We start from the raw sequence: 21,532 nt of genomic DNA, 5'->3' as shown, positions 1-21,532 counted from the left end.
TTTTTAATAGTGTGTGTTTTATACAGTACAACTCTATACATAGCTATTTTCTTATTAAAAACACTTTACAAAAATGTGTTGATGTTTTTTTTTTTTAGGGGCTGGAACAGATTAACGGCCTTTCCATTCATTTAAATGGAAAACGACGATTTGTGATTAGAAATGAGTGTCAATTTGTTACCATTTAAATATTAAAATGTGACTTTAAACATTGCCTGCACTGATGATAAAGGCTTATACTGCCTGGTCTAGCCACATGTTGGTGTTTTAACGAGCAAAAGCACAGAGCGTGATGCGGCCATTGGGATTTAATGGACAAATAAGCCAAATGTTTGCCTTGATCTGCATGCTTCAGATAAAGATGGCGGGCAAATGAAAAGCCAGATTAGCACAGCGGAGCCTACAGGCCTCACGTTGGAACCTTAGCAGCTGTTTTAGGAAGGAAAACAGATTAGGAGTTCATGTCTGGTTATGTTTAATCAGTTAATGAGTCGATCAGGTTGGACTACAGTGCATGAATATTAATTGATCGTCTTATCCAGAAAATGTCAAACAATTTTTCAGCTTGATGGGAATAGTTTGCTGCAGTTCATTTTCTCTTCCCACTGCACACAGTTACTTGGATTATTTTTATTTATTTATTTTTTTTCACACACCCACACAAACAAATGTGGTCCCCCCAGGCGGGAAAGCGAACCCACGCCAACCTGCACTGTAGGCAAGTGACGGTACCACTCTGCCACCTAGAGCCCAGTTGCTTGAATTATTGTGGGACAGAAGAAGAATGGGATGATCTCACAAATAGACAAAATGGCAACTAGAAAAAAACTGTTATTTGTGCAGAAACACAACATGGCTGACCTGAACTATTTATAATGTAATATAATATGAAGAAAATATCACAATATTACAAGGCAAACATAATTTCTCAAAAAGGGTGATTTGGGGGGAGGAAAAAAATCACTATTATACAATGAAGTTGACTTTTTTTTCCCCCTAGAAGAAGTCCAAATTTTAAGACCATAGTATAATATTTTATCAAGAAAAAAAGTCAGGACTTTGTCAGAATAAAGTTGTATTTTTTAGGGGAAAAAAATCTAAATTTTACAAGAATCGAATCCGATTTTTCTTTTGTCTTCAAGGATAATTTGAGAGTAAAATCATGTAGTTTTCCATGAACAAGACAGAATATTACAATATAAAATTTTAAATATATTCAGCAATATTGCAATAATAATAATAGAATATAATAGTCTAGTTTTCTTTAAGTCCCCTTTTTTTAAGGGAAACGTCAGATTGTATGCATGTGAATACAAAAACACTTGACTGACATCCCCGCACCGCCGCGCCTCGCCTCTAATAAAGTATCTGCCACCGTCGCTGGCGCTCCTCTGACAAAGTGCGCGCCAGGCGACCCTCTTCACACGGGAATCGATAATCAACGGCGATATCTTCTTTTTAAATCTCCCCCGCTATCAATTACACGCTATCTGACAGACTCATCACGTCATTTGACAAAAGGTTATCTCCCTCTGACACCACAACCCAACCCAACCGGCTCAATCCTGTTCTGCTCTCTTCTATTTCACAGCACAAACGACCAGCAGACAGAATAACAAACTGTGCTTAAGCCTTCTGTATGCACATAAGTCACTACAGTAGACAACAATTCAATATCTGTTTTTCTTTACATGCGTGAGTCTTGAGGTCAGAGCTCAGTCACACAATGACTCAAAAGCTGTTTTCTTCTTAAGGCATGAGCGTTGATGGCAAAGTTGTGCAATAGCTGGCAGACAGCTGTTTTCTTCAATATACTGTATATGACAATTCAGTGTAAGGTTGCATTTGCACCATTGCTGTTGGGATGGAACACAGCCGATTCCCAGCCAATTGAAGCGGCTCCCACCATTCCCATTAAAAATCCGAGCAGTCGAAGCGCTTACTGTGCTTGACATTGCGGGAGCAAATTGACTCACTGGACCTCGAGAGGTGAGAATGGTGACGCAAAATGTGTTTATTAGGGGTGTCAAAATTAGTGCGTTAATTTAGAGTTAATTTAAAGTTCCTTTAACGCCACAATTTTTTTTAACGTGTGATAAATGACCATCCCTTACTTGGAAAGCCTGTACTGGGGGAATTCCAGTCGCAACGCAGCAGACACGTCCACATCAACATTTTGCAGTAATAAATTTAATAATGATGCATTTATTTGTGGAGACTAGTGTTAATTTTATCCGCCATTTTTTAATTTAGTCTCAGTTTTAGTCCAGTTTCATTCCAGTTTGTTAGTTTTTAATCATAGTTAGTCAACCTCATTCCGGTTTTATTTAGTCCATTTTTAGTCAACTATAAGTCTAGTATTATAGTCTTTATTTTAGTCCAAGAAAACATAATTTTATTTGTCAAGTTTTAGTCAACAAAAACTGTCAACTATTTAGTCGACTGTAGTTTTAGTCAGGACAATCAGTTAACCCCTGTATAATTTTTGTCAGCAGATTATGTTGAACATTTCGGATCTTAAACTATTTCAAATATAATTTTCTCTCATCTTTTTTTGATGAAAAACAACTTGACACACAATTACAGTATATCAACAAGTGGCTACTATAACTCCATGCTATGAGCTAGTAAATTAGCCAGCATTAGTTGGCGGTCGGATTAACATTAATGTTGGAACATTATAGCCGTTGGATTAATGTTACGTTATAACATAATTTACTTCTTTTTTTTTTAACCTTCAACGTGAATCCTCCTGTCTGTCCCATGTGTTTGTGCATGTTGCACTCGCTAGCTACAGAATTGAAAGGGGGTGTGTCACTGTGTGTCGCATGACAGATTAGCACAGATAAAATTTTACAAAATCTAATAATTTCCGTCTCGTTTTTATTCATGAACTAAAATGTCCATAAATTTTATTCCAGTTTTTAAACGAAATACATTTTCATCTTGTCTTCACTAGTTGACGAAAATGCATACTGATTTAGTCACAGTTATTGTTGATCAATAAGGGTTTTAGTCTAGTCTAGTTTTTTAAATCATTTTTGTTTAGTTATCGGTGACGAAATTAACATTAGTGGATACTGGGGTTAAGTTGTATTTTACAATTTTAAAAATGTGCAGAATTTCACAAGTTACTTCATGTTAAAGATTTGATAGCTCTCAATATGAAAAGAAAAATGCACTGAGCTGTCGCCAACGTCTTACAAATACAGTTATGCCATCTAGTGGCAGAAAAAAATGACCTCAACATAAACCAATATCACACTTGTTTTGTTTTTTTTTACAGTACAGGACATCTTTATTTTAATTGTAATTCAATTTTATGAATTACCATAAAATTACTGTTTCAATGACTAAAAGATGCAGCCATATTTCTAGTAATTTAACATTTTTTTCCCACTTTTATGCTCACAAGAGTATGAAAAATTCTTGTACATTTTATTCTACATTTAGAACAGATATAAAATGTATGATTAATCGTGAGTTAACCATTGAAGTCATGCGATTAATTACAATTAAAAATTGTAATCTCCTGACACCCCTTAACTGCAAGATCTCCCCTTGCGAATGATGCAGTCATCCGCGCATGTGATGTGGTCAATGGGAGACTTGCACCCCCCAATCGAGCATCCATGTCAGCTTGCATATAAAAGCAACAGTACATTTCCTGCATTTGTGTTTTTTGTAAAACTGTATTGTATTTCATACAAGGGCTCCACAGAAACGTGCCAGCAAGGTCACTGAGCCTTGGAGGGGGATTCGGTGATCGACCTTCTCATTTCCTTCAACCCCCTGAGATGGTGAATGGGGACACGGGTGGGAGGGCATGTCGGCGTAGGTGAAGCAATGAGTTGAGGCCAAGAGAGCCTTCGAGGAGATCCGAGTAAGGAAAAAGGACCCCTTTACTGTGTACACCCCAAGGATGGAATTAAAATGTTAAATAATGTCCAAGGCTTGCACTTTGTTATAACAAGAGCATGTTTGGATAAGGTCACGCTTGTCACATCTAACACCGGAATCCATTTTTGTTCCTTATCAGCGTCTGTTTCTTATTTTAAAAATACACAGAGGTCTTGTTAAAGGAGACACACTCTATTGTGCTTTTTTTAAACACATAATTTAAAAGTTCCCAGGTGTCTTTATAAAATGTCAAAATACCCAAATGATCAAGAAACTATTTCTTTTACATCATATTTCTTGCCATGGCAAAATTGGCTTGTGTTAGGGGCAGATGTAAGATTGGTAACTATAAGCTGCTGTATTTCTAGACTATTATTTTCTATGTGTAGAAAAATAGTCTGTTCAAAAGGGAATGTTTATGGTCAGCATATTTAATTTCTGGAATAATTTTAGCCTCACGCCTGAATACTCTCTGGTTTATGCCTCTTTGAAACAATTAGAATGTGCCACGAATCAATTTGCGGCTGAGTTGCATCTTCTCTTCGTTTTTCCTCGTCTTCATCCTCCTCTTCATATATGCAAGCAAGGTGCACGGCTAATTAAAGCGATAATTACTATGGCTGGTGTGGTTGATTGTGGATTTAAACGAGGGTCTTGTGGGTACATCCCATAATGAGGCAAAAGGTCCAGTTTGCTTTTATACATCAGGTTTCTTCTCAATAGGAAGGACTAGTCTGCACTCTAGTGGAGACCGAGTTATAATGTAAGCCGGTCTGTAAATCATGTGACAAAAGCTTAAACTATATGATAATAGTTTTTTTCCCCTTTTTTTTCATTTAACTTTTAATTAGCCTATCCTCAGCGTTAATTAAACAAAAGTAGCATTTAATAAGATATGATCTTATTCTTTTTAAAGCTAATACAATTCAATTTAAATTACATTGAACAACTGGTTATAAGTTACGATTTTGTCTATACTTTCTATCCATAATTCAAATAATAATTTTGATCTACGTTTTTTTTATTCATCGTATGTCCGACTGCTTAATTTCTGTGCATTAAAACCAGATTAATAATGATGATGAAAGGAAAACTGTAGAATTAGTATGCATCCCAACTGAATGATCTGCATAAACTTTAATGTGCTGACAAATTAGTAATTCCTCACATTGAATTATTTTTTTTCCACATTTCCAGTGCATATTATAGCCGGTGGCTCACTTTGTATTTATGAAGATTAATAACACAGTACAAGTTTCCTGCACTGCAGATGTTAAATTGGACGTCAATCAGCCAAAAAAGGGCGGTCCCTTGTCTTTATTCAAAGTATTTAATTGGCTGATGTTCCCATCGGTAACGCCTCATAATGTGTTTCTAGCTTTTAATTGGTCTGAATCGGCGCAGCAACAATATACGTCACCGATACGAAACTCTTTGATTGGCGACTCGCGTGCCCCCACATTAAGCGCAACGGCTAGGCAGCTAACTCAATCAAGCCCGAGCGAGCAAAAAGGGAGAGATTGATGCGTGTGCTTTGTTTTGCGCTCATCTTTCTGCTCCTCCTCGCCAACCTGTTTGCCGCCAGAAAGCCCACTCAGTGCCCGTCTTTAGCACCGTTTCCTTTTTTTCCTTTGGTAGTCACAAAACATTTACAAAACTGACGGTGCCTTGGTGAAGGTAGGGCGGATTATTTTTCTCCCCGCGATGCAAACGCCGCACCGGTTGATCCAAAATGGCGTCACGCTAGCTGACAAGTTAAAATTTGCTATCTAGCCGCGCAAGCCGTTAGCATCCGAGCCGGTTTTTAGGTAGCCTGTCCTTGGCTGCAACGGCGTTGTCGCCTCTCCGATAGTCGTCCGATTTGGTGTAATAATAAACGCCATTTATTGCTACCCGATCAGAGTAAATCAATTGTGTTCGAATTGGGGCTCCAGTAAACTACTCACCACGGTGCCTTGTCCCGTTCTGCTGCATTGGAACGTCATTGCTTTCCCCCCTGCAACCAGATCGGCCATTTCATCGCATTAGACAGCTTGTACAATCGAATTTTGCTATCAATTAAAATGCATCTGGCTAGTATTTTGCCGACAATTATATTGTTTTCAACGCTTTTTAGCATGCGTCGTCGTCTCTCAAACCGGCCGGGTTAGCTTAGCTTTAGCTGGCTAAGCCCAGAGAGGTGGGGGGCTGCTTTGTTCTAACAAAGACGGCCACGAATTCCTTTTCCCACGTCTGTTCACTCGTGCCCAACAGATAGCAGAAAAATTAAATGTGTAAACACTGCATCATGCGTTTATTGTCGTATTTGTTTCAAGAATGCTTTCATATTTTGCGTATTTGTCAGTGACGAGGCCAGGCTGTAAAGGATGCTACTACGGATTTAATTTAGAAATAAAACAAATTTATACCCTGTTGGATTATTGATCACGATTAGTGTGTGATTGCTATCTATTGACTTGATTGTTGTTCCTCTTCTTCCTCCCCAGCACCGTTCCCCCCCATCCCTTCCTATTATCCTTATTCTTTCCACTATTCTTCATTGTCAAGCCGCCAAAGTGGAGAGTGTGATTGCAGAAGGGGGTGCTTCTCGTTTCAGGTAATAATCCTCTTGTGTCCTACTATATTTCTATTTTTTTCCCCTCCTCCTACTCCTCCTCCGTGTAACTTCCGGTAGCAGAGAACAAAGCTGGATATGGGAATGGCTCAAAATGGCTGTTTGTGCAGCCGCAGGGGCAAAGTGAGGAGGCGGGGGACGAAGGGGGCGATGTTCTGTTCTGATGATACGATCCTGGTGATGATTTGCGTCCTCTGGGTGGTGGATGATAGCACAAGCTTGCTGCAGTGTGCACACCATCGTGTGTGTGTGTGTGATGCAGTGTTAGATAAAGCATACACGTCTGCTACCACCACCTTAGATGGACTGTAGTAGGCTCCAAGCATAAACAAGTCAGTGCATCTCTTTAACTCGAGCATAATTGTTACATTTAAGTACTTAGTGCATTTGACAACAATACACTGTTCTGTTTGCTTATTATTTGTGTTTGTTTGGATATTTTATTAGGTACCCAATTGAGGAAGATCCAAAACAAATCTGCCATTTCAAAGACAATATTGTTAGTGTGGAAATCTGAACGTGGAGCAGAAATTAATATCTTAAAAAAAATAAAAATAAAAAAAGATTTAGACCAGCATCCAATGTACATTTAAAAGAACGAAGGTCTAGCGGGAAAACAAACTTCTTAAACCACTTTTTCCGACTGCAGTGAGTGATAAAAATTGTGGCTACCACTTGGTATTTAGTGCGTCAAAAAACTTCGTCATAAGCAACACGTTTAACATGTTGATACACCTTTGATGACACCGTCCTGGAATTTAAGTGGAGTGTATTTTATTTTGCTACAGAAAAGACAAAGGTTTCTTTGTTTTTGCATATTATTTGATTTCTGGTTTACGGCACTGATGGGCAATCTGTTACTTCAAAAACAATATTTTACAATCATTATACCTAAGTTTTTGCTATCAAAATGTTTTCCCCCGCCCAACCCCTCTTCCTAAAAAACAAAACAAAAAAACAAGTGAATCGCATATTGACAGTTTGTAAGAAATTGTGATAAGAATTTAATGTTGATTTTGACATATCATTACTGTCCTGCTTAATACACCATTATGCAGAACCTCTTATGGGTTAACCCAAATGGTTTTAACGCTAAACTATACTGTACCATCGTGTATGAATGTCAAATGTACTGTTTTGCAAAAAAAGAAAAATAGTTACAGGTAAGTGCAATATTTGGATTAGCAAGTCAAAATCAAGTAATTTACTTGTATTGAAAAAATGCCACTGTTTGGGAGTGCAATCCCACGTCGATGTTGAAATTGCTGTCTGAAATTTAAATAACTCGTTTTAAAGCACTCTTCAGGATCTGGATGCTTTCTTGTTTTTGTGACAGGTGCTCTAGTAGAATATGTTAAGTAATATACTGTCCTAATGTTCTTTTTTTCTGTTTATCTGAAATGCTAAGAAGTTATCAAGAAGAAAATCTGCTAAATTTGACTTGTAGATGCATGCTTTCCATTGAACTATAATTATCAGCTTTTGTACTGAATCTCATTAGATTGTGCTACACCATGCTTTAAAAAAAAAAATTATTAGGCAAACAAACCAACTGCATGCAGTATTTATGAATTCATGTATAGTTGCCACATAACACAATGCTCATCATCGTAACAAAGGCTTATTGGAATGTAAATCTTATAGCTTGTCTTTTTCTTGTTCTTCCTGGTGCAGTGCTTCTTCGGGGGGAGGAGGTGGTAGGGGTGCACCTCAGCACTATCCCAAGACTGTCGGCAACAGGTGTGTCACCGCCTCTACCCGTCTCCCGCATTGTCGAAGCTGAACAACCCCTGTGTAACATCTCACCAGTCATCTGCAGATGCGTTAATCCCCACTAGGAACCCACAATTGTCATTAAAAGTCAATGTCACTGTGTGATTTTTGAGCGGCGAAGTTATCAGTCATGGCGTATGAAATACCAACGTTCTCCTTTGGGCTTTCCGCAGCGAGTTCCTGGGGAAAACCCCAGGGCAAAGCGTTCAGAGATGGGTTCCTTCACGAAGCACTAGACGAGATGCCAACTCCAGCAACGAAAAAGAGCGGCACGATGCCATCTTCAGGAAAGTGAGAGGGTAAGCAAACATGCGTTTTTGGCATCTTCAGCCACGCTCACCCCATTTCATATACTCAACAAAAATATAAACGCAACGCTTTTTTCATCCCATTTTTTATGAGATGAACTCAAAAGATCAAAAACTTCTTCCACATACACAATATCACCGTTTCTCTCGAACTCGGAAATTTGGTCAGTAACAGTGATAAAGCAAAACGGCACCTTTCAGAGGGCTGTCTAAGGCACACCTGTGCACTAATCATGGTGTCTAATAAGCGTATATGTTACACCTGTGAGGTGGGATGGATTATCCTGGCAAAGGATAAGAACGTTGTCCTTTGGGCTTTCCGCAGCGAGTTCCTGTGGGAAACCCCAGATTTATACTGGTTTGTGAACAGCATTTGAGAGAAAAGGTGATATTGTGTATGTGGAAGACGTTTTAGATCTTTGAGTTCATCTCATAAAAAAGGAGCAAAAACAAAAGCGTTGCGTCTTGTAAAGATGATTTACAGAAGATGCGTTCTGGAAAAGTGAATTTTCATTGCTTGTGGAATTTGTCATTTCATGGAACAACTGGACTTTTCTGTTTGTCTGAGATCAGGGCTGATCAGTGCTGTCAAATGCATTGCTTGAAATCCAAAAAGATGGCTGTGACACATTTGTTCTCATTCCTCCAGCATACTCAACAAACTCACGCCTGATAAGTTTGACAAGCTATGCCTTGAGCTCCTGAACGTGGGCGTAGACTCCAAACTCGTCCTCAAAGGTATCATCTTGCTGGTACGTACGTACATGCACACTCTGCGCTCAATGTGTATGCGTGCCCGTTCACCGGCTGACTTTCAACCGCTCGTTGTTTGTCGTGCAGATTGTGGACAAAGCCCTAGAAGAGCCCAAGTATAGCTCGCTCTATGCTCAGCTATGTCTGCGCTTGGCAGAGGACGCACCAAATTTTGATGGCCCTTCAACCGAGAGCCAAACCTCCCAAAAGCAGAGCACAGTGCGTGTCATTCTCCACGTCACCTTTACAAACTTCAATGCTTTTTTTTTTTTATTAAAAAAAAAAGAAAGTTGGTTAACCTTCCATTGATTGTGCTGCTCCTTCAGACCTTCAGAAGACTGCTGATTTCCAAACTTCAAGATGAATTTGAAAACCGTGCCAGAAATGTTGAAAGTAAGTCTGCTTGACGAAGGGGCTGATGTTTGCATGTTTCTGCCTAATTTGTCCCGACTGACCACCTGCCGCCGTCCCTCAGTCTATGACAAACATGACAACCCTCTTACTTCTGAGGAGGAGGAGCAGAGAGCCATTGCCAAGATCAAGATGCTTGGCAACATTAAATTCATCGGGGAACTTGGCAAACTCGACCTCATCCACGAATCTATCCTTCATAAGTGCATCAAAACGGTACACGTCCTCCACTCTTGGGAAATATGTCCTTCCGAAAACTGTGTGTGACTCTCCTTGGTCCTTTCCAAAGCTTCTGGAAAAGAAGAAGAGAGTCCAACTTAAGGATATGGGCGAGGATCTGGAGTGTCTCTGTCAGATAATGAGGACTGTCGGGCCGAGACTCGACCATGACAAAGCAAAGGTAAGCACGATCAGAAAAGACCCCACGACAGTCATAGTTTGCATGCATGGAAAGCCATTCAAGGGGGCTATCGTCTAAGGCATCTTGGCCTGACATTCTTTGCTCACAGTACACAAATTATAAAGAATTACAGCAAAATTAGCTGTCACATCAATTCAGGGTGTGTGTTTTTTCCCCGCCTCATGCAAAGGCCAAGAAGGACCTTTGTTACCATGACAACCAGTTCCGTCTTTAGCGCATATAACAGAACAAGCCTATTCAGAGTCTCCGTCACCGTCTTAGGACTTTTCCGATTCCTCAAAGCAGCGTTAAAGGTTGGGGGGGCAATTAGCAGCAAATGTTGTGAGCATCTGAATGGCACAAATCCCTCTACTGGTAAATTTTCCCATACAGGCATCTCAAGAAAATTTAATTTATTTTAGCAGTTTAATTCAGAAATATTGAATATATTTACTATATACAAAGTGGAATATTTCATGATTTAAAAAAAAAAAAAAGTATATATATATATTTTTTTTTATTTTTTATTTTTATTTTTTATAAATCTCTGCTTCAAAGACGACCAGTAACTCATGTTATGCAACAAAAAACTGCTAGGGTAACATTTTGGGGAGACACAGTAAAGAAAGTTCACATTGACTACTGCCATATTATCAACCACCGATATTATCGTGCATCCCTAATTAATTTGATAGGATAATCAACTTCTAAAAAAGGTATGTTTGTAACAACGTAGTTGTGTATATGTTTTTTTTTGTGGTTAACTGGAGGTTTTACTGCAGTGTAACCGGAATTGTTTGTGTAAACTTAAGGCGTTTTCTGTTGCCACAGTCTTTAATGGATCAGTACTTTGGCCGTATGCGATCCTTAATGAACAACAAGGATCTGCCAGCGAGGATCCGCTTCCTGCTGCAAGACACAGTGGAGCTGCGAGAGAACAACTGGGTCCCCCGCAAGGCTTTCCTCGACAACGGACCAAAGACGATCAACCAGATCCGACAGGACGCAGTGAAGGTCAGCGGGTCTTGGATGAACGCTCCACATCCCTGAGCAGAACAGTGTTTTGTTGCCTTTTTTTTCCCTTTTTACCACTGACATTTTTTTCTCTGCAGGATTTGGGCGTTTTCATCCCAGCATCTATGTCTCAGGGCATGAGGATGGACTTCTTCCTGGAAAGCCCCTTCATGCCCAACAGAATTAAACTTGACAGGGAGACGCTTGGCGGATTGGCCGACATGTTTGGACAAATGCCAGGTATGAGTTTTCAAGTAAATGAACCATCAATACGCCAACTTTTATGGGTTTCTCATATGCTAAATCTCTTTAACGTGTTTGATCAAAATAGCTTGGAACTGTCCTGTTTGTACACCAGAAATATTCACGGGTCATTATGACCCCAAATTTGACTTCCTTAAAATTGCAAATATCCTTTAAAGTAGCACTTATGAACTTTTCAACCTTAATAAAATATTTTTCATAACTCTTCTGATGAAACGTCGACTTAAAGCTAGGCCTGAGGGTGTCTGTATCATTTTTAATGGCACTAAGCAACTTTGAGGAGGATGGTAGGAACACTGCCACACAAAAAACTACAAATGTGCTGAATGCTGTATGGCATACGTCATTCCCGCCCTTTCCCCATTCGTTACTAAGATGGAATGTCAATGCACGATTACTGCTTTCCTGGCAGAAGCTGCAAAAAAATGAAAAGTTTTGTCTGAGGAGACAAAAAAAGACAAAGGGAAGCTACCCGGATAAAAGGACAGTCAAGGATCAACATTGACCCGGCTTTCACTCGCTGGTGTGAGCTAAAAAAAAACGATGCAATGCGCTTGTCCTCCTGGGAAATGTGGTCTTCCTTCAGGCATGACATTACCACTTTTGTCCATATGGTCCATAATCAACGTAAACGGAAAGTTCCTTAGTGTTGCTTTAAATGGCCTGTAGGAACAACTTGACATAACCTTATTATACAAAGATTGTCCCTGATAAAAAAAATGAGTGCACTGTTCATATTTTATAACTTTTCATGCGTCCCTTCTCCAGGCAGTGGGATTGGAACAGGACCGGGAGTAATTCAGGACAGGTACTCTCCTACCATGGGACGCCATCGCACCAACCCGCTCTTCAACGGCCACGGCGGCCACATTGCTCCTCAGCCGCAGTCGCAGTTCGACATCGGGCCCAAGTCCTCCTTCGTGAAGTCCAACCAGGTGAGCGAGCGCCTGACCTCTCCTGGCATGTCACCCCGTCGCAAGTGTCTCACTGTCCTCTCTGTCCATGCAGGTGCAGAACCAGCATTTCCTCAGTCAGAGCCAGAACCACGCGGCCCAGCAGCAGGTCCAGTCCAAGGACTTGCCCCCACGCTTCAGCAAGAAAGGACAGCTCAATGCGGATGAGGTAACTATTGGTCATTCTGCACCCGCTAATGTGCGCTCCTCCTCCTCCTCATGCTTGTTGATGATAAAAAGACGCGTTATTCTGAGGAAACAAACTACCACCAGTTCTCTCCGTCCTCTAACTATCTCCTTCCTCCTCTTCTATTTTCCTCACGCTGGTTGGTGGTCCTCTGACTGTGATTATGAGATCTGAGAGCATGGCCACAGTTGGTGCTCAGGCGGTGTTTTTGTTTGGTAAAATGTGAGACAAATGCATTTTTTTTTTTTTTGTTTGTTTGCATGTTCCTCCCACAGATCAGCCTGCGGCCGGCTCAGTCATTCCTCCTCAACAAGAGCCAGGTTCCCAAACTCACACCGCAGATCCCCTCCATGATGCCTCCCAGCACCCAGCCCCCTCGCACGCAAACACCACCACTGGGGCAGGTGAGTAGGTCTCATGCAGGTGTCTCTTTTCAACGGGACAGGATGTACAATGGAAGTTTAATTTGTTCTGTTCAGAAGCTCTTATTCCTGCTTGGTCGTTTTCAACATCTCCATGTGCTCCTCGAGTGACTGCATGTTGTATTCGTGTTTCTGGCTGGCTCAAAGTCCCCCCCCCCCCCCCCATCTGAGTTAAAGAAAAATAAAGTCATTTTAAATAAAATTAAAAAAAGACATTTTATTTTTTTTAATTTTACGAGCACGTTCTTTCCTCAATAAGTAATAATGGTTTGTTTGCGATTATTTGCACCTGAAAACAAAAATAAGAGAAATGGTCAATAAGAGTGTTTTTTGCAACGCGATGTGCTTTAATGACACAACCTTTCACCTCAGCCCCCTCAGCTTGGCTTGAAAACCAACCCGCCTCCCATTCAAGAGAAGCCTCCCAAGACCAACAAGAAACCGCCTCCTGCCAGAGAGGAGCTGCTGAAGATGACGGTAGATCACACCAATATTAGCATGAGCAACTAAAATCGACAGCCACACACTGTGATTCACTGCATAGATTTGTACTGATCTTCATGTGTGCCAAATTGGGCACACAAGTAGAGGGTGTTAACATTTTCTTTCTCTCCCGGAAGTGCTACTGAGGGGATGTTAGAGAGGTTGCCTCAAAGAACCTAAAACATGTTAATTAGTCGGCACTTTTTTTTAAATTACTATGTCAACCTGATGCAAGATTTTCACTAAAGGTTTCAGAGTTAATTAATTTGTGATTCATTTCCAAAGGAGGCGACCATGAGCGAGTACTTCACCAGCAAGAACCTGAGCGAGGCAGTCGGCAGCGTGCGTGAAATGAAGGCTCCTAAGCACTTCCTACCAGAGATGCTGAGCAAGATCATTGTGTGTTCTCTGGACCGACCCGACGAGGACAAGGAGCACGCCAGCACCCTCATTCACGCGCTGCGCCTCGACGGACTCATCACAGCTGAGAACTTCATGCAGGTCTGCATTCTGTCAAAATGCTGTCATTTTGTCTCCAACTGACGGGGCTGCATGGTCACGTCTCTTCATTTTCTAGGCTTTCCTCAACGTCCTGGACCTGTGCCCCAAGATCGAGGTCGACGTGCCTCTGGTCAAGTCTTACCTGGCCCAGTTCGCCGCTCGGGCCGTCATCGCCGAGCTACTGAGCGTGGCCGAGCTGGCGCACCCGCTGGAGAACGGCACCCACTTTCCGCTCTTCCTGCTCTGCCTGCAGCAGACCGCCAAGCTGAAGGACCGCGAGTGGCTCACCGACATCTTCCAGCAGAGCAAAGTCAACATGCAGAAGATGCTGCCAGGTAGATCCTTAATGGCTGTCTGTGCTCATTACCTGTTAAATCACATGACAACAATTCACACCTCCAATTTACAATCTGAAGTTACCCGGCTGGTCTCCTTTTTCCAAATAATGGAACCAGAATCCAGGAGTCAACCAGCCTTTTTGAAGCTGAGAAATACTCTACTGCTTAGTGATTTTGTGAATGTCCCATAATTGATGAGCTATTTTTAGAACAGGCCCTTGAGCTAGTTATGTAGTCCGTAGGGGCTACCAAGTGCCCGCGTGCACCACCTTGAACTAGCGGGTAAAAAGAAAAATGTTCCACAATTTAATGTTAGGGAACTATTTTGTCCATGAGTGACCAAATTTCTCTGCTCAAGGGTCACATCTTTTTAAAAGGGACCGATGAACCAGGCTATTTAGATAAAGTACGAAGAAAAAATGTATGGAAAGTATGAAAATTAATTTTTAATATTCTAGTATTTTCACCCTTTTTTTTCTTTTCTTTTTTTAGAAAGAAGCAAAACATTTTGTCAAGTTAAATGTCACTTTTTTTTTAATGGAAAGATGGACCAGATTATTATATTATATTATATTATATATATATATATATATATTTTATGTTATTATTTATAGATCGGGTAGGGAACTCTTGTCCTCGGGGGGCCGGTGTCCCTCCGGTTTTCCATTTCTCCCACATCCAACACAGCTGACTCATATCAGCTCATCAGCAAGCTCTGTAAAAGCCTGATAATGATCCCGTTCATCAAATCAGGTGTGTTGATGGAGGGAGACATGGAAGACTGGCAGGACTGTGGCTCTCGATGACCAGGGTTCCCTACCCAGAGATAGATTTAATACTTAAATTTAAAAAATGAGTAATAAATCTTACTCTCTCTTTTTTATTATTATTTTTTGGGGTGTGAAATAACTGCAAAATTAATGTGACTTTGTTTTTTAAATGTTTGGGACAGAAAAATAAATGGCAGCAAAATTTGATTTCACAAATATGAAAGGAGTCTAGGACTACATCTTTTCACACCGATGTAGCCAAGTTGCCGTATTAGAACAGTAACAGAAGGTACACATTTGCTTTTTCCACAGGACCCAATAAAGCATTGTTATAGCAAAAAAAATAATTGTGCCGTTGGTCAATCATTTTGTGTTTGGTGCCACGTAATTATGTTTGGTGAGTGGCGGGGTTACATTGCTAAATGTGAACGGCACACTTTTTGAGCATTTAAAAAAAAAATAATAATAATTATAGATTGTTGATGCTGCTTCGTCCTTAGGAATGAGTATAGCAAAAAAAAAAATCAAACACTTGGATTAATTAGTAGTCCAATGGTTAAAAAGTGGTGCAAACTCAGAAGTGTTTTCCTTTCAGGCATATTAAGCCCTGGAAGAAATCCGGTGGCAAGGCATCACTGCTAATCCCTCATCCCCTGTGCAGAAATCGACCAGAACAAGGATCGTATGCTGGAGATCCTGGAGGGCAAAGGCCTGAGCTTCCTGTTCCCGCTGCTCAAGCTGGAGAAGGAGCTGCTGAAGCAGATCACGGCAGACCCATCTCCACAGTCCATCTACAAGTGGATCAAGGACAACATCTCCCCCAAGCTCCACACCGACAAAGGCTTCGTCAACATCCTCATGACCAGGTACGGGCAAAGAGCTACAAAATCCTAACAAAAAAAATCATAAAATAAAGAAAAACCTCACCATGTTTTCCTCTCCTCAGCTTCCTGCAGTACATCGCCCAGGAGCTGTGCGTGTCAGAGGGCGACGAGCAGCTGTCGGCCCCCTCCAAGGAGCAGCTGGAGCAGGAGAAGACGCTGCTGCTGGCCTTCAAACCCGTCATGCAAAAATTCCTGCACGACCACACCCAGCTGCAGGTCAGCGCCCTGTATGCACTACAGGTGCACTGCAACGCCAACGACTTCCCAAAAGGTACGCTACTCCTCCACCGCCAGCTTGGCCACTTCAATAGATACACCCCAGTTTAATTGTGCCTGTGTGAAAGTCATTGATCAGTTTTCTATAGCACTATTCCTCATTGTTGTTGAGTGAACTGGAGCCTATCACAAATCAAAATGTGGAATACTTTCAAGTGAATCCAAGTGTTTATAGTGAAAGTCGGGTTGTTAAAGTGGAAGTCAACCTTTAACATTTTTTGACAATAATATATTATATTTGACCTCACTAGTATAAACATGACATTCTGATTAATATTACGTTTGTGGAACATGAGTTACAAAGCAAAATCCAGCCGTTTTTTTTTGTTTGTTTTTTTTCCATTTCAGGGGCAGCCATTTTGCCACTTGTTCTTGACTGAAGATGACATCACAGTTGCTCAGGGCTCAGGTAACGACTAATCACAGCTCACCTGTATTCTGAAGCTGCACTGTGATTGGTTACCTGAGCAACATTGATGTCATCTTCAGTAGACAGCAAGAGGCAAAATGGCTGCCCCCTGAGATGGATAAAAATGGCTGGATTTTGCTGCTTAACACAATATCAACCAGAATCTCATATTTAGACTAGTTGGGGCTGCATTGAACATTATTGTCCCCCAAAAAATGGCGGATTTTTTGGGGGTTGACTTGCCCTTTTAAAAAGGGATGTAGTTGTCTATATTTGTAATAGGATTTATTAAACTATTTTGGGATCATAGTTTGTGATATATTTATGGTTTATAGAAACCAGTAGACCAGGATTTAACCTTTATATGCACTTTCACACAGTTGTATTTTAATCTGAAAATTAATTTGTGGTGTTGTATTAGTAATCCGGTGTGATGTTAAAATTGGCATGAGAAATACTGTTTGAATATGAACTGTAAAGACGGATTAATTAGAATGCGTCACACAAAGACGATCTGGCTTGGACAGTTTGAAAGGCACACTTTTTGGTCCACCTCAGTTAGATTGTGTACCTCATGAAGTGATTACAGTGGATTGTATAATGTTTATAATATTTAGTTGTGTTTTTCAAGGCATGTTGCTGCGCTACTTTGTCAACTTCTACGACATGGAGATCATTGAAGAAGAAGCCTTCCTCGCATGGAAAGAAGACATCACCCAAGAATTCCCTGGGAAAGGAAAAGCTTTGTTCCAGGTATCGTCACACTTCCTTAGTTTTTTTTGTACTGCACGTAAAAAGGTCACATGGATTATTATAATCTCCAGTTGCTGTCCTATAATTCCATGTCGTCATTTATTAGTTTTCATGCGTAACTTGGATGAAAAAGAATTTCGGTTTCAGCAGAGCTCGCCTCAAAAGTTTGCGTATGAACCGAATTGTACTCTTCCTTCAGGTCAATCAGTGGCTCACGTGGTTGGAGACGGCCGAGGAAGAGGAGTCCGAGGACGACGGCGATTGAAGAGGCGCCCGTCACACAAGATTATTATACTTTGCCTTTTCCTTTGCGTTCACCTCCACCATTGAGCGATCGATTGAATAACCACTAACAAGCGACACCGCCGCGTCCAAGCCAGCCCACTTCCTTCCACTTTTCCATTCTGTGGCCACGTGTGGAGTGATTCGACTTTTTTCTTCTTTTTAACGCTTCTTGCTTCCTTTTGACTAACTCGCTGGAGCAAGCATCAAAGGTTGTAAAATTGTTTAGTTTAGTCGGCATTTGCTCGCTTTTTTTTTTTTGCGTCAAAGTTTCTTCTCAACAAATCACCGGTGACTTTCTACCTCTTAAGGCGGGCATTTTGTGCCCTTTTGTTGTTGAAATTTAAACCTTTGATCCATATGCGCAGTGCTTAATACCGTATTTGCTATAATGGCCCCGATTAGTCACTTGAGAAACAAACGTCTCCTAAGAAGTGTAATTCTCCCTATTCTGCGGTCCAAACTTTTGGAAGTCACTAACCGAAACAACAGTGCTTGCTTAGTGAGGCACGTTAACAATCTAATTGGCCTGCACCGTTTGAAGTCGATCATGAGTTAGATGGAAACTTCACATTTTAATTGTAATTTAAAACAAATCATGAAGTGCAACAAATGGCAACACTCATCATGAAGGTAATTTTTTTTTTTTTACGCTTAAATGGATGAATTAAGAAGCTTCAAACACCACGACCTCCCCTCCTATTTCTCCCCATACTCATCCCTCCTTACTTAAAAACTGTCGAGTCATTGTAAGTGAACATAATTGTACTCAATTCATCATGATTGCGCACCTGCTTTAATGTCAATAAAGTCAGTAAGTGAACACAGATAACATCGCTTGTCTGAATGATCGTCCTTGCAGGACTTAGTCCTGATCTGTTGGGATCCAGAAGTACTCCACCAGCTTCCTGCTACGTCGCTGGCCCGTCACCGACTCGGGGCGCGTTCCCTCAAAAGGGGGCAGCTCGTCAAAGTGGCCTGGCCCGGCGTCCCTTGCCGAATGTGGTGCGCTCACGCGGAACATGGTTCTGGGAAACGGGACAGATTTGAGGGTTGAGGAAAAAATGCAGGGTAGTGAATTGGTTGGCCACTAGAGGGAGGCAAATAAGAGGTAGGTCCACTCATCGAATGGATTTGAACAAGTCAAAATATGCAAAGAACGGGTAGGACTTTAATACATTTTGTTTTTCTTTTTTGGTTACAAAGTTTCTCCTCCCTACTCCCTTTTGAACATGTAAGCAGTGTTAACTATTGATAAGCTTTCTCAATTTTCATTTCTACTAATTAGATGTTCAATCGACATGGGTGAGAGAAGTGAGAGGCAGGCTTTTTGTTGGCTGTGTGAAAAAGTCTTCCACTAACTAGTGACCGCCGCTTTACCTGGATGAGCACCTCTCAGGTTCTTCAGGGTTGGCCTCTGGCATAGTGGAGATGTAAACAGGGTCGCCCTCCTGCCTCACGGGGGGGAAACAAACTTGAAAGACTGCAACCATAAACAGAACTACCTGCACTTTCAAGATGACAATTGGTCTCACCGTGAAATTTTTCGGCGTGCCGTCTTGGTTTTTGAGAATTTTCATTCGCTGGTCACTCTCGGTCATGCACAGGAAGTAGCTCTTGATGTTCGCCTGACACTAAAAAAACTGATTTTATTTTTATTTTATGGTGTCTGGTCAAACATTTGTCAGAATTTCATCCAATGTATTTGTTCTTTTTTGCTGGTGCTAATCGATTATAAAGATATTCGATTAATCATTTAGATTCTGATTTTTTTTTTATAGTCCAAATCTTCAGGGTTTAAGCTTCTCAGCAGTAAATATGAGATTTCTGTAGTCCTCCTTAAAAGCTGACAGATTACCTTTTGTGTTGGATCAAAAACATTTGCTTGACTTTTTCTGAAATGTTAGGCCAAACTATTAACTGAATCATAATGTGAATTTTCTGCACTGGCTATTAGAAATGTTGTGTTGTTTTTTTTAAATACACTAATAATGCAGTATTCGAAAGTATAACTTTACTGCATGTGTCAAGTGTGTGCCGTCGTGGTCTCCTCACGCTTTTCTCCCGCCGCATGGCCTTCATATGGTCCTGCGCTCTCAGCACGCCATCCAGCGTACCGTGTTTCTCCTTCCAGTCGCGGCACTCATCCGCCCAGTTCCGCCGCTCCCGCTCGGCAAGACGGCGCTCGGCCTCGGCCTCCTCGCGGCCCCGCTCGACGCGTTCGCTCGCATCTCGGGCTGCCGCCGCCCGACGTTGCCATTCCGCCTCGCTGGGAACGCAGCAAGGCGGGTATTTTGATTATTGTAAATCGGAGCAAGATACCAACCAACCAACCGACCTACATACAGTATATTAATGAAGTCAAGTCGCTATTAGCTAGCTATGGTCTTCTCTACAAGTAACGATTGTCATCTGACTTCCATTGACGATTGAAAATTTATATTTTATGGTTTTGGATTCAAAAAGTAAAACAACAAAGCCAGATGTTAGCTTCGTGCGGCTACACAAGGAGCTAACATCTTAATTTCACATGATCTACTTCAAATCGTCATTAATGTTACTGTATTAGATATTTTAGTTGATATCTGAAATACTGGTTTTGTAGATGTAAATGTATTAAAATGGCAATAGATCCAGGTGCTAGCATCATGTGGCTAACGATATGGGACCAAGAAGGTACACTTAAAACGAAGACAACATCCAAGTGTTAGCTTCGTGTAGCTAGCAAGAAGCTAACATCTTAATTTCACATTATCGACTTCAAACCTTCATTAATGTTATTAGATATTTTAGTTGATATCTGAAATACTGGTTTTGAAGCTGTAGATGTATTAAAATGACAATAAATCCAGGTGCGAGCATTATGAGGCTAACAAGAGACACTTGGAGGTTCCTGCTAAGGTTTCAGCTTCTCGACTTGTCACTGTTCTCAATGGGCCTCCGCTGACAATACGGGAGCAAGAAACGTATGGATTAGCTACATCTTAAAACGAAGACAACAACCAAGTGTTAGCTTTGTGTAGCTAGCAAAAGCTAGGTGGTTTCAGTTAAGCCTTTCAGTTTCCTTTGCTTTCCTTGTGTATCCGAATTTTACTAGCCTCTCTTTGAGTTGGTGGTTCTCTTCATTGGTGTGTCTCAACTTGTGCCTCAGGGCGTCCCGGTTTTCCTGCAGGTCCTCGTTCTCCCGCTGTAGGGCCTGCTTGTCGGCGTCGGCTCGCTCCAGTTTCAGCTGCGACTCAAACAGGTTCTTCTCTGTCTGAACCAGAACCAGCTGAAGATCGGTGCGCTGAAGACAAAGACATTTTGGGAATATTGGTTTCTTTCAGAGCAATAATATTGGTTGTGAGTAAAATCACATCTAAGAAACGCTACGGTGGCTGGTGTGGCATGTAATACTGTATGGTTTTTGTTCTTGAGTCCATCTTACGCACACAGGATCTTGCCTGAGTGTTATTTTGTGCTCTTTGGTTGGAGGTTCATGCATGTATTGTGTTTTTACCTCCTTCTTCAGTTCTTCCACTCGTTCTGTAAGTCTCGTGCCTTGTTCCCGGGCTTCCTCCCTGTCTCGCTGGCCAGCAATGGCGCGAGCCTCGGCGAGGGCCCTGCCCTTGTCAGCCTCCCCTCGTCGCGCCTCTGCCTCGTCGGCGGCCTGCGAGCATAACGTCGCCCTCTGCTGGCTCTGGCACAAGCGCTGCTTCAGCTAGGAAACACGAGTCTGCGGTTTGAGGGCTGAAACTGGATGCTAGCCACGACCTCCTTTCTGGATGCAGGTCAAAGTCTTTGCTTACTTTTAAAATGGTGCGATATTAATAAATGACAAAGATGCACACTTTGTTC

At 41.4% G+C, this 21,532-nt stretch overlaps 3 protein-coding genes and 1 non-coding gene across 9 annotated transcripts in view; 3 read left to right on the top strand and 1 right to left on the bottom strand.

The window, feature by feature from the left end:
• The window catches only part of eif4g2b (eukaryotic translation initiation factor 4, gamma 2b), a 27,144-nt gene extending 8,617 nt beyond the window's left edge, over positions 1-18,527 (top strand). Inside the window, exons 2-22 of the mRNA XM_077567282.1 lie at positions 5,539-5,577; positions 6,387-6,496; positions 8,189-8,254; positions 8,461-8,586; positions 9,245-9,347; positions 9,436-9,567; positions 9,675-9,741; positions 9,824-9,975; positions 10,049-10,159; positions 10,991-11,173; positions 11,272-11,413; positions 12,206-12,372; positions 12,446-12,559; positions 12,853-12,981; positions 13,372-13,476; positions 13,768-13,983; positions 14,060-14,318; positions 15,753-15,957; positions 16,038-16,246; positions 17,292-17,413; positions 17,613-18,527. Of these exons, the coding sequence (XP_077423408.1) occupies positions 5,539-5,577; positions 6,387-6,496; positions 8,189-8,254; positions 8,461-8,586; positions 9,245-9,347; positions 9,436-9,567; positions 9,675-9,741; positions 9,824-9,975; positions 10,049-10,159; positions 10,991-11,173; positions 11,272-11,413; positions 12,206-12,372; positions 12,446-12,559; positions 12,853-12,981; positions 13,372-13,476; positions 13,768-13,983; positions 14,060-14,318; positions 15,753-15,957; positions 16,038-16,246; positions 17,292-17,413; positions 17,613-17,678 (2,823 nt within the window). The 3' untranslated portion in view covers positions 17,679-18,527. The remainder of the gene's footprint in view (positions 1-5,538; positions 5,578-6,386; positions 6,497-8,188; positions 8,255-8,460; positions 8,587-9,244; positions 9,348-9,435; positions 9,568-9,674; positions 9,742-9,823; positions 9,976-10,048; positions 10,160-10,990; positions 11,174-11,271; positions 11,414-12,205; positions 12,373-12,445; positions 12,560-12,852; positions 12,982-13,371; positions 13,477-13,767; positions 13,984-14,059; positions 14,319-15,752; positions 15,958-16,037; positions 16,247-17,291; positions 17,414-17,612) is intronic.
• On the top strand, positions 12,610-12,757 carry LOC144054366 (small nucleolar RNA SNORD97). The gene has a single exon (XR_013294673.1). It is a non-coding gene; the product is annotated as a small nucleolar RNA SNORD97 (small nucleolar RNA).
• Positions 18,473-21,532, bottom strand: part of LOC144053077 (uncharacterized) — an 11,323-nt gene continuing 8,263 nt past the window's right edge. For all 3 annotated transcript variants that reach the window (XM_077567107.1, XM_077567108.1, XM_077567109.1), the window contains 6 exons: positions 21,195-21,395; positions 20,794-20,981; positions 19,751-19,964; positions 19,231-19,329; positions 19,076-19,146; positions 18,473-18,723 (listed from right to left, as the gene is read on the bottom strand). In XM_077567107.1, the coding sequence (XP_077423233.1) occupies positions 18,561-18,723; positions 19,076-19,146; positions 19,231-19,329; positions 19,751-19,964; positions 20,794-20,981; positions 21,195-21,395 (936 nt within the window). In that variant the 3' untranslated portion in view covers positions 18,473-18,560. The remainder of the gene's footprint in view (positions 18,724-19,075; positions 19,147-19,230; positions 19,330-19,750; positions 19,965-20,793; positions 20,982-21,194; positions 21,396-21,532) is intronic.
• lyve1b (lymphatic vessel endothelial hyaluronic receptor 1b) overlaps positions 19,673-21,532 on the top strand; it is a 9,626-nt gene continuing 7,766 nt past the window's right edge. For 3 of the 4 annotated variants that reach the window (XM_077567115.1, XM_077567111.1, XM_077567114.1), the window contains exon 1: positions 19,673-21,465. The gene's annotated coding sequence lies outside the window, so the exon portion shown is untranslated. The remainder of the gene's footprint in view (positions 21,466-21,532) is intronic. The other variant, XM_077567112.1, reaches the window with a different exon arrangement.

This window comes from Vanacampus margaritifer, chromosome 6 (genome assembly GCF_051991255.1).
Source record: "Vanacampus margaritifer isolate UIUO_Vmar chromosome 6, RoL_Vmar_1.0, whole genome shotgun sequence".
Classification (NCBI taxonomy): Eukaryota; Metazoa; Chordata; class Actinopteri; order Syngnathiformes; family Syngnathidae; genus Vanacampus; species Vanacampus margaritifer.
This window is presented reverse-complemented; position numbering and strand designations above follow the sequence as displayed.